The 12,413-nt window shown below is 46.0% G+C and overlaps 1 protein-coding gene across 2 annotated transcripts in view; it reads right to left on the reverse strand.

Moving 5' to 3' along the window:
- ACO2 (aconitase 2) overlaps positions 1-12,413 on the reverse strand; it is a 45,096-nt gene that overhangs the window by 15,753 nt on the left and 16,930 nt on the right. For both annotated transcript variants that reach the window (XM_056523851.1, XM_056523852.1), the window contains 2 exons: positions 5,178-5,336; positions 4,108-4,363 (listed from right to left, as the gene is read on the reverse strand). In XM_056523851.1, the coding sequence (XP_056379826.1) occupies positions 4,108-4,363; positions 5,178-5,336 (415 nt within the window). The remainder of the gene's footprint in view (positions 1-4,107; positions 4,364-5,177; positions 5,337-12,413) is intronic.

Here is a 12,413-nt window from a genome sequence, read left to right on the forward strand (position 1 = left end):
CAATGTGGTGCTTTGTTAAAGGCCCATGGAACAACATGGGGTCCCTCACTCAGAACTACACCTCCACAATCTGTTACCTGACCATCTGCCAAGATGTGGGAAGTGTATGGTAGACGACCAGACATAGGAAACCACGCAGACTACCGCCTGGCTGACTGGTATAGGGTTCCTGAAAGCACAGGGTCACTTCTGCGAAACCTCCACTGAAAGTGGGGTACTGGAGTGCGGTCGATCCGATGGGCGACCCCCAAGCAGATGAATGTCTAACTGACAGACCCGTGTACGTGCCGGGGAGAGCCTCTTCCAGATTCCTCCCACCTGCAGTGAGGTACGGGAAACCCCAGCCATGCACTCAGCAGCCCAGGGATGGGAGACAGACTGTGTTGGAAACCGTGCAAACAGTCTGGCTGAACGAGTACACCTCCAGATGCTGGCAAAAAGGGAACAACTGTCATATAGCCGATCACTGTGCCCCCTTTGATGCAGGTAGGATGACGGGGAGGTGTAGGAGCCATGGATAGAATCCCTGCCACCCTGGGATATCAGGGAAGGCTGAGGAGCCATGTATCCCCCGTCAAAAGGGTCCATAGGACACATCAGGTCACTTCTTCAGACACCACGCACTAGCAGTGGGGTACTGGAACTCCAGCCGCAGAGACATCAGGCATGTGAGAAGTGACAGGTGGCAGCGGAACCTGGCAGACCACGGTCTGGCTTACTGGTATGGGTCCACAGTATACAACTGGTCACTCCGGACACATTGCACTGGCAGAGGGGTACCAGAACGTTAACCGCTAATGCAGGAGCTGAGATCGGTGACCTGTGGAGGAGGGAATCCTAGTGTATGCACATGCCAAGAACCCTCCCCAGATGGTTGACCGGCGGAGGAGGAAACCACCACTTTGGACAACAGTATCCTACCGTGAATAAAAGCTACATGGTAGAGTCCCTACAGAGGAAGGACCCCGGACCCCCAACCCCCCCCCCCCCCCCCCCACAAAATGAGCCCCAAGTGTCTGCCAGGAACACAAAAGCCCTGTAAGGGCACCGGACCGGAGCCCTGCCCTGATAGGGAGGGACTAGGACTGGCAGTGGGAACAGTAGACATGGCAGCGAAAGGGGAAACCAGGCACTGGATGTAACTTCGGAATCTACAGGGACCGCGTAATGACCCGCCACAGCGGTTTGCATATGCTCCCTCACAGAGTGAGAACTGCAGAACTAGGTATGCCAGAGGCATAAGGCAAAAAACAATATGCCTAAAGAGTCATCTGGCAAATAAGGCAGACCCCATGTACAGTCCCAGAAGAGGACCCAGTAGACAATCTGATAAAAACCAAATATTACACAAATAACTAAATAGTATGGGAGGCCACAAGAGGAAGCCCACAAAAGGCACAATACAACTAATAGCCACTAGAGGGCTCAGTCAAAGAGATCAGGGGAAGACAGGCTTCCGCTGAGACGGAGGAGGCCATGGCTCTGGATCAGGGAGTCAGAGGAGGGAGACCGCCTCTGACATCCCATATAGTGTTAACGACCCCTGCAGCACCCCAAGCCTTGAGGGCTCACTGCGGGGAGGAGGGGCAGAGCTAAGCCCCATTCATGAGGTGCAGAAAAGGCGGTGAGCTTTCCCTTTCAGGCACTCACAAGACAGCACTGACAGAGGGGGGAGAGAGTCCTCCCTCAGCTAACCTACAGATTCCCGCACTGAGCACGGGGAGAAGGAGGCAGAGTTACCTGCCGCCATTATGGGTCACACTGGCCAGCAAGTGCCAGAGGAGATCCGAGCAGCTGAAGATAAAACTAGCCGGTGGCTGCCCTGAGAAACAGCTGCCGTAACTGCCACTGGCCTGCTGGGGGGGCGGGATATACTCACCCAGCTTATGGCCACACTGCATCATACCAGGCTAATATAGCGGAGCGAGCAGGGGCAAGTTGGAGACACGGGCCTGGGGTTCAACCACCAGGTGCTGGCCGTTGGCAATAAGGTGTTGACGGCCCATACTCTTAAGTTCCGTGCCCCTTTGTAGCATATGGAAAAGGTAAACAAAAGGGAAATAAAAACCTAACTAAACAGCAATTACCTCCTCCAATCTTGCCTCCTACTGACACTAGATAAAACTGATTAGCTCACTTCCAGTGGGCGGGTATATCCTGCCAGGGAGAAGCTGACTTTCCTAGTGTCAACGCCTCCTAGTGGCAAGAGCATATACCCATGGTCTTTGTCCCCCAATGAAGAGTGATCCAGAAAATAACATTTTTGTAAATTACAGGCTCGCTTTAAAGGGGTACTCCGGTGCATAGGCATCTTATCCCCTATCCAAAGGATAGGGGATAAGATGCCTGATCGAGGGAGTCCCGCCGCTGGGGACCCCCGTGATCTTGCACGCGGCACCCCGTTTGTGATCAGTTTCCGGAGCGTGTTCGCTCCGGGACTGATTACTGGCGACTACATGGCGGGCGGCGTGTGACATCACGCTCCGCCCCTCAATGCAAGCCTACGGGAGGGGGCATGACAGCTATCACGCCCCCTCCCGTAGGCTTGCATTGAGATGTGGAGCGTGACATCACACGGGGGCGTGACGTCACACGCCGCCCGCCCTGTAGTCGCCGGTAATCAGACCCGGAGCGAACACGCTCCGGGGACTGATTACAAACGGGGTGCCACGTGCAAGATCACAAGGGTCCCCAGCGGCGGGACTCCCTTGATCAGGCATCTTATCCCCTATCCTTTGGATAGGGGATAAGATGTCTAAGCACCGGAGAACCCCTTTAATAGCTCTGTTTACAACACGTCCAATAACAATTCCAACATATACTGCTGATACTCCATTCTACTGTAACTGAAGCCTTGTGTGGCTGAGACACCTTGAACATATACAGCTGCCCTTTCCATCTCCCCAGAGGACTGTGAAAGTGTTATCTGTGTAACATGTAGAAGGTTGGAAACCTCCCAACATTAGCAGTGTAATTTGAATTTGAAATTTCTAAGTCTGCATTATCTGAATGAATCAGGGTTAAAAACAAAAAAATTAAACACACACACAAACTTTATAAGCCGTATCAGATACAGCCAGTTAACACCCATGCTTCTCACCTATTAACAAGGACGTGGACTCCAAGCATAACTATGAGGTGTTTTGTATGGGAATCATTTTAAAATGTTACTTTATATCCTCCGATATTGCTGAACTGCTTAAAAGGGCAACTGAACAGCTATTCACTGTTCAATATACAGGGTTGTAGTGCTGGTGAACACCACTAAATAGAGTGACATAATGCTGCAACTTAAATAAGTGACCAGTTTCCTCATCTACTGCTATAGTGCTGCTTTGTACAATGGAGGTCGGGAGCCGGCTCGCTGAGCTCCCCTGCCTCCTTAATATTCAGCACCTGGCCCCGTGATGAATAGTCAAATTCTTTTCATTCACATCACTAGGAAAGGAGCCTGTCAGCAGGTCAGAAGGAGACAAGCTCCGTGAGCCAGCTCCCTTTCTCCAATGTACTAAGAAACACTGTAGCAATAGAGGAGGAAACTGACATAACTCTGCAACTTCTCCACCATTTAAAGTAAGTGACCACTCTAAGGCTGGGTCCACACTACGTTTTCCCCCATACGGGAGCGCATACGGCAGGGGGAGCTAAAAGCTCGCGCTCCCGTATGTCACCGTATGCGCTCCCGTATGCCATTCACTTCAATGAGCCGACCGGAGTGAAACGTTCGGTCCGGTCGGCTCATTTTTGCGCCGTATGCGCTTTTACAACCGGACCTAAAACCGTGGTTGACCACAGTTTTAGGTCCGGTTGTAAAAGCGCATACGGCGCAAAAATGAGCCGACCGGACCGAACGTTTCACTCCGGTCGGCTCATTGAAATGAATGGCATACGGGAGCGCATACGGTCACATACGGGAGCGCGAGCTTTTAGCTCCCCCCTGCCGTATGCGCTCCCGTATGGGACAAAACGTAGTGTGAACCCAGCCTAATGCTGTTCACCAGCTCTACATCCAAGTATATTGGTTTAGTGCAGGTGAACAGGCTGTCAGTTTCCCTTTAAAATAAAAAGCACATAAGGGTAAGACGAGAAGGGCAAACACCCACATACCTGAACGCCCAGTTTTCTCCAAGTACTTTTTCATGCGATGATTGTAAGGAAATACAGATGTTGTTGCTCCAATTTCAGCGCCCATATTACAGATTGTAGCCATTCCAGTACATGAAATAGAGTCTACACCAGGTCCATAATATTCTACAATGGCTCCGGTACCACCCTTGACTGTTAAGATGCCAGCTAGTTTTAGAATTACGTCTTTCGGGGAAGTCCAGCCAGACAGCTTTCCAGTTAGTTTGACACCAATAACCTAATATTGCAAAGAGATAAAATATTATAATCATAGGGCATATACAGCGGAAATCTGACGCTGTTCATCAAGTAATCACTGCCACTTTTTGCTCCTTGAGACAATCCCTTTATAGAGCTCAAGCATAGAGATGAGCGAACTTACAGTAAATTTGATTCGTCACAAACTTCTCGGCTCGGCAGTTGACTTATTGTGCATAAATTATTTCAGCTATCAGCTGCTCCGGTGGGCTTGAAGGTGGATACAGTCCTAGGAAAGAGTCTCCTAGGACTGTATCCACCTTTTCCAGCCCACGGGAGCACCTGAAAGCTGAACTAATTTATGCAGGATAAGTCAACTGCCGAGTCGAGAAGTTTGTGACGAATCGAATTTACTGTAAGTTCACTCATCTCTACTCAAAACACATAGGAAAAATACAAAAATCTAGGCTGGTGCAGTCTGTGGCGTAGAAGCAGCCACAGATGTGACATTACGAGACAAGCACCAAATTTTTACTAACTTCAGTGCAGATTTGCTTAATATGAAAATGTCAGTCTTTAGTAAACCTGCTCAATAGTAATTTGTGCTGTTTGGCTGGGAAATAAGACAAAAACTTGCATTTATTTTGGTGTTCTGCGGGGTTCTTAGTGGTCTGACTCGCACTGATCTGTAGTTTATGACTTGTAGAGAAGATAAGCGATTATCTTGGCTGAAACAATTCTTGATAGCTTACCCTGTATCACATAAGTGGGGATCCAACTTTACTTCAGCTATGTGGAAATGTAACATGCAGTCATTATGAATACCACTTTATCTTTAAAGAGCAAGTACTCACCTTTGGGCATTTGAGTTCCCAAGGAATGCTGGCCATAACATCCACAGCATCAGCACCACCTACACCAATGCAAATCCCACCTAACCCGCCACCATTAGGAGTGTGGGAGTCTGTACCAATAAGCAGCACTCCAGGATATGCATAATTTTCCAGGATAATCTATAAAAAAAAAATTTTTAAACATTTTTATACAGTGCACAAAGATTCAGAAATGTTATACACTTCACCAAAATGATTTCTAGTGTTACCCAGAAAAGCTTTATTAGTGCAACTATGAACAAAAGTCTTCTAAATAAAACACATCTGAAGGAAACAACTGTGGAACTAAATTGATTTCTATAAAACATTTTGTAGGGAATTATGTTTAGGAGACCTCATTGGCAATGCTACTATACAGGGGTTATCCCAATATTTTAACTATCACCTATCTACAGAATAGGTGGTAAGACTCTGGTAGATTAGGGACTGACTGCTGGGAACCTCCACATGTCCACAAGAACGAGTGCATTTTTGATCATCATTTGTTTGCTATATGACTGATGAAAATAAAAGTACAGCGCTCAGCTATGTTAGACAGTCCCAATAGTAGGTCAGTGGACCGCCGGTCAAATGTGTACCCTGTAGGGCTGGGCGGTATACCTGTTCATATTGCAATACAAGTTGGGCCCCTCCCCCTCGGGAATGAATGAATCAGCCCAGCGCTGCGCTGTCCCCACATCGGGGAACTAATCCTATGTGACCTGCGAGCGCTGTTCTGTCCCCCCCCCACCATTAATTATTAGCCCAGCACTGTCCCCATCAGGGTACTACTCACATGTCACCCGCATGCGCTGCCCTCCTCGTCCTGTTGGTTGTGGCCGCTGGCTCTGACACTCTATACCAGTGGTCTCCAACCTGCGGACCTCCAGGTTTTGCAAAACTACAACTCCCAGCATGCCCGGACAGCCGTTGGCTGTCCAGGCATGCTGGGAGTTGTAGTTTTGCAACATCTGGAGGTCCGCAGGTTGGAGACCACTGCTCTATACTGTGCGGCATCCCTATGCCCGGGCTGCAAAAAACAAACAAAAACTTTAACTCACCTCCCGTTGGTCCGGTACCAGCCTCACTTGTTTCCTGGGGACGGGAACGCCGGACAGCCGTCAGCCTATCACCGGCCGCATCGATGTTCTGTCGGCCAGAGCTTCTTACATGACAGTGGGCTCAGCCTATCACTGGCCGGAGCAGGGCATCGCTCCGGCCAGTGATAGGCCGACGGCTGTCCTCCCCCGTCCCCAGTGTGCGGCCGAGGTGGGCGAGTTAAAAGTTTATTTTCTGTATCTTTTGCAGCCCGAGCATAGGGATACAGCCATACAGCAGTGGTCTCAAACCTGCGGACCTCCAGCTGTTGCAAAACTACAACTCCCAGCATGCCCAGACAGCCGTTGGCTTTCCGGGCATGCTGGGAGTAGTAGTTTTGCAACAGCTGGAGGTCCGCAGGTTGGAGACCACTGGCGTACAGTGAGTTCCAGTGCCCGGCGGCCCCCCAACAGAGGAGGAGGGCAGTGCTTGAAATCTAGTAATACCCCGCTGGACTGATCATTAATTGGGGGGAGCAGAACAGCGCTGGCGGGTAACCTAGGGTTAGTTCCCCGATGTGAGGACAGCGCTGCGCTAGGCTGATAATAAATTCCCGAGGGGGAGGGGCCCAACCGGTATTGTGGTATGGGGGAAAATTCATATTGTGCAGCCCAAAAAATTCGGTATTCGGTATGAACCGGTATACTGTCCAGCCCTATCAGGAACTGTCTAGAGCAGGAGCAAATCCTGGCAAAAACATTTCCTGCGGAAATTCCACCATGTGCATAGTGCAGTAGAATCACATTTAAATCATTGCTGCATAATTCTGCACGGAAATTCCATTGTGTAAAAATAGCCTAAGGGTGTAAGGGTGAACAGAGCCTGAGGATTTAATGTATTTTTGTACAGATCCTGATCCTGGGCTCATAGGACATATATGTCCCATACAACACCAGACCACTGAAATCCCATAAAAACTTTTTAGGACTTTCGGTAGATCACAGCTACCCAAACATTAACCATCATAATAAATATTTTAGAAAGATAAAATAGAGATCAATAGATAGAGATATATATACGTTATCTAAGGGCAAGCAAGACTTTTCTAAACTAACAGTCTTTAAAAAAACAATATGGTACAGGTGGTGTTAGGGTGATAGCGTAGTGGCTGGGTGCCCTATAAACCCAGTAACAAACAGTCTAAAAGGAAATAGGCACATACACTCATTAATGCAAAAATTCTCTCTTTATATACGATTCTTCAAAAGATACAGGAATCAAGCAAATAATCACCCAACGTGTCATACAGTCTGCAAGATGTTAAAAGGAGACATAACAGGCTTCTTGGGCTTTCATGTGTAGCCGTCTCCATTCACTGCAGGTCTGGTAGGTAATGCTGCAACGTTTCGAGGGCAATGCCCCCTTTGTCAAGCAGAGTGCAAATTCCCATCACCACAATTAGAGATGAGTGAAGTTACAGTAATTCGGTTCGTCAAACCTCCGCGGTTGCTGACTTTATTCTGCATAAATTAGTTCAGCTTTCAGGTGTTCCGGTGGGCTGGAGACTCTCTCCTAGGACTGTGTAAACCTTTTCCACCGGAGCACCTGAAAGCTGAACTAATTTATGCAGGCTAAAGTCAGCAACTTCTGAGCCGAGAAGTTCGTGACGAATCGAATCACTAACTTCGCTCATCTCTAACCACAATACATAGATAAAAACCTCTCGTGAGATTTCAATTCTAGAGTAAAAACCATACAAAAATATGTTGTTACCATAGATAAAAACCATTTCAATGTATATGGATTCAGATAGATGCAGCAAAATTCTTCACAGAAAGACATTAAGGACGTAGCATTTTTTTTCACTTTCTTTTTATGTTCCTTACTTTAAAAAATCATAACCCTTTCAGTTTTGCACCTAAAAATCCATATGATGGTTTATTTTTTGCGCCACCAATTCTACTTTGTAATGGCATCAAGTCATTTTACCCAAAAGTCTACAGCGAAAAAGAAAATAATTGTGCAACAAAATGGAAGAAAAAACACCATTTTGTAATTTTTGGGGGCCTCCGTTTCTACGCAGTACATTTTTCGGTAAAAAGGACACCTTATCTTTATTCTGTAGGTCCATATGGTTAAAATGATACCCTACTGATGTAGGTTTGATTTTGTCGCACTTCTGAAAAAAATCATAACTACATGCAGGAAAATGTATACATTTAAAATAGTCATCTTCTGACCACTATAGCTTATTCATTTCTCCGCGTATGGGGGCTCATTTTTTGAGCTGTGATCTGAAATTTTTAGCGGTACCATTTTTGTTTTGATCAGACTTTTTGATCGCTTTTTATTTAAAAAATTTATGGTATAAAAAGTGACCAAAAATACACTATTTTGGACTTTTAGCTCGTACGCCATTGACCATGCGGTTTAGATAACAATATATTTTTATATAGTTTGGACATTTACGCACACGGTGATACCACATATGTTTATTTTTATATAAAGTTTTTTTAAATGGGAAAAGGGGGGTGATTTAAACTTTTATTAGGGAAAGGGTTAAACAATCTTAAATTTTTATTTTTTTTCCACTTTTTATTTTGCAAAGTTATAGCTCCTATAGGGGGCTTTAACATGCAGCAGATTGATTCAATACACTGATCGCTGCCATCACATTCAATGGCAGGGATCAGTGTTATCGGCAGTTGATTGCTCAAGCCATTCGGACGCGCAGGAGACAGGTGAGGGGACCTCCTGCCGCGTCCTAGCTGATCGGGACATCGCAATTTTATCGCGATGGTCCTGCTTTTACTGTCACTTTTAGACGCGGCGATCAACTTTTACCGCTGCGTCTTAAGAGTTAATGCCGGACATGAGCCCAATCGGCGATGTCCGGCATTAGCGTGGGTCCTGCTTGCTTATTGCAACCGGGACCCACCGGGTATGATGCGCGTTGAGCACGCATTATACGGGGACGTGCATACGGACGTTCATAAACGCCCATATGCGCTAAGGGGTTAATTAAAGTTACAAATCTCATTAATTCCAAGGGGCTGTAAAGTGCACAGTTTTTGGATCCAGCGCACCTCACTTTACAATAATTTGTTTTAACCTGTTCTTTATTTTCTCCCTCTATATTCTCCAGTACCTGCCATCTCAATTCGATAACGTTATGTCCATGTTCCAAGAAATGTCTGGCTACACATCCTACACAAATTTCTCCTTTTGTTTTTGACCTCCCTCTTCAGGTCCCTTTATGAATGTACATATGGCACTTTTATGTTTGTTATTTCTCTGTTTAATAGTTCTCCTGGTCTTCTCCACGTAGCCTTTCCACATGGGCATTTAAGTAAACTACCTGAGTGCGGTTACAGTCTCCCTCATAGGATGTGTTACAGTGTCACCTTTAATAGTGGCATTGCAGTTCTGGCAAGATAGGCAGGCAAATGTACACGACTGTCTAGCCCTTAAGAAATGTCTGTTTATTTCTTTTTTTTTCTTTATATTTGCTCTTTTTAGGGGATTGGCAATAGATCCATTCTTTCTATATATAAATCTCGGGCGACTACGGAACAGACTGCCAATCTTCTCGCCCGTACCTAGCAAGCCCCAGTATTTACATTTAGTTTGTTTAATATTTTTTGAATGACAATCATAATTGGAAAAAAATAAAAAATAACTTCTGTTTCCTGGTATTTTTTCTTTTTGGGTTTATTTTTCCTCAAATCTTCTCTAGGTAATGCTTCAACCCCTTTACTAATTTCCTCCATTTCTTTCCTGTCATAACCTCTGTACGAAGTTTTCAACCACCATTTATTTTTTTTCTGAAACTCACTTTCTTTATTTCAAATCCTTTTTGTTTTAATGAATTGACCTTTCGGTGTACTTATGAAAACCTGTGGAGCATGTCCACTGTCACGGTCTAGCAAATTGTTCCGATCGGTATTTCACATATAGTGTAGTATCAAGTGTACCTTCTGGATTCTTCAAAACTTTCACATCTAAGTAATGCATCTCATTCACCTCGCATGAAAATTCAATGAGAGGAGAGGATGGCATCCATTCAAATAGTCAATGTACTCACGAAGTTGGGGCTGTGTGCCTGTCCAAAGGGCAAACACATCATCCACATAATGGACCCACAGACCCACCTTCTCACCTAGGACATGTCCCTTAAGAAAATTCTCCTCAAATTTACACATGAATATATTAGCCAGACTTGGAGCCACAGGGGACTAAATCGAAGTCCCCTGTTTCTGGAAGAAGTACTTCTCCCCAAATCTGAAATAATTCCAGTAAAGAATACTCTCAAGTAGATCCATCAAAAACCTGATTTTGGCATTAGTCAGCATGCTCTCTTTAATAAGATTTTCTTTGATGGCAAGTATTCCCTCTTGTATGGGGATGTTTGTACATAAACTTAATATCTAGAGTGCACAGCAGAGCCCCCTGGACATTTTATAGCTCTGCTATGCAATCTAGACACCGGTTGGTGTCCCGCAAACAATTGGGGAGAGATTTAACTATTTTTTGGAGGTAACTGTCAGATTGCCAAAGGGCTCAAAATGGAGTCAACCCCCAAGACAATAGGTCGTCCCAAGGGTTTCTCCATATTTTTGTGCACCTTTTGCAATAAATACAGCACTGGAGTGCGGGGAAACTCGTTGATAAGAGCACTTTTCTTGTCCAGTTATCCCGTTAAAACTGGATCCAAAAACTGTGCACTTTACAGCCTCATGGAACTTAAGAGATTTGTAACTTTAATGTCTTTCTATGAAGAATTTTGCTGCATCTATCTGAATCCATATACATTGAAATGGTTTTTTATCTATTTTAACATATTTTTGCATGTTTTTTCCTCTAGAATTGAGATCTCACGAGAGGTTCTTATCTCTGTATTGTGGTTTTGGGAATTTTCACTATGTTTGACAAAAGGAGATTTTTGTTTACTTACCGTAAAATCTCTCGAAGGATCCATTGGGGGACACAGACCGTGGGTGTATCTTGCTGTTCTAGGAGGTGTGATACTATGGTAATAAAATAAAAAAAAGTCAGCTCCTCCCAGCAGGATATACCCGCCTTCAGGCTCTGAGCTAGTCAGTTTAAGTTCCAGAGCAATAGGAGGAGACCAATAGGTCAAAGAAAAACCTAAAACTGTCCGAGGACCAGAAGCAAAAACATAACTGAACACACCCTCGGACAGAGAACCAAAGGAAAAAACCCAAAAAGGGAGGGAGCTGTGTCCCCCAATGGATCCTTCGAGAAAGATTTTACGGTAAGTGTTAAAAAATCTCCTTTTCTCTATCGGCTCCATTGGGGGACACAGACCGTGGGACGTACCAAAGCTGTCCCTTGGGTGGGCAGATAAGCAGTCAGGCAGACGGCCGATCCACTGCCGCCTGCAACACTTTACGGCCCAGACTAGCATCAGCCGATGCAAAAGTATGAACTTGGTAAAACCTCGAGAAAGTGTGCAAAGACTACCAGGTAGCCGCCTTGCAAATCTGCGAGGCCGAGGCTCTATTCTGGAGAGCCCAGGATGCCCCAACGGAACGAGTGGAATGAGCCACAACCCTGAAAGGAGGAATCTTCCCCTTACAGCGATAGGCTTCCGTAATGGCGGACCGAATCCACTGAGAAATGGTGGCCTTGGAAGCAGGTTGTCCCTTGCGACGACCTTCTGTAAGGACGAAAAAGGAATCACACTGACGAAACGAAGAAGTGATTGAGCGATAATACCGAACAGCCCGAACTACATCCAGCTTGTGTAGTAAGCGCTCCTTAGGATGAGAAGGAGCCGGACAAAGAGACGGGAGGACAATGTCCTCATTGAGATGAAAAGCAGAGACCACCTTAGGTAAAAAGGAAGGATCTGGCCGGAAGACGACCTTGTCCTGGTGGATCACCAGAAACAGAGAATGGCAAGAAAGAGCTGCCAGTTCAGACACCCTCCGGATGGAGGTGATAGCCACAAGAAAGGAAGGTCCGGACATGAAAATTAGTAAGTAAGGGCCGAAACCTGACCTTTAAAGGAACTGAGAAATAACCCCAGTTCCAGCCCCGACTGCAAAAAAGAGAGAAGAGGGGGAACCGAGAAGGTCACAGTGGAGAAGTCCTGAGCTTCACACCAACGAAAATAAGACCGCCAAGTACGGTGGTAAATTCTTGCGGAGGAGGGCT

This window comes from Hyla sarda, chromosome 6 (genome assembly GCF_029499605.1).
Source record: "Hyla sarda isolate aHylSar1 chromosome 6, aHylSar1.hap1, whole genome shotgun sequence".
NCBI lineage: Eukaryota > Metazoa > Chordata > Amphibia > Anura > Hylidae > Hyla > Hyla sarda.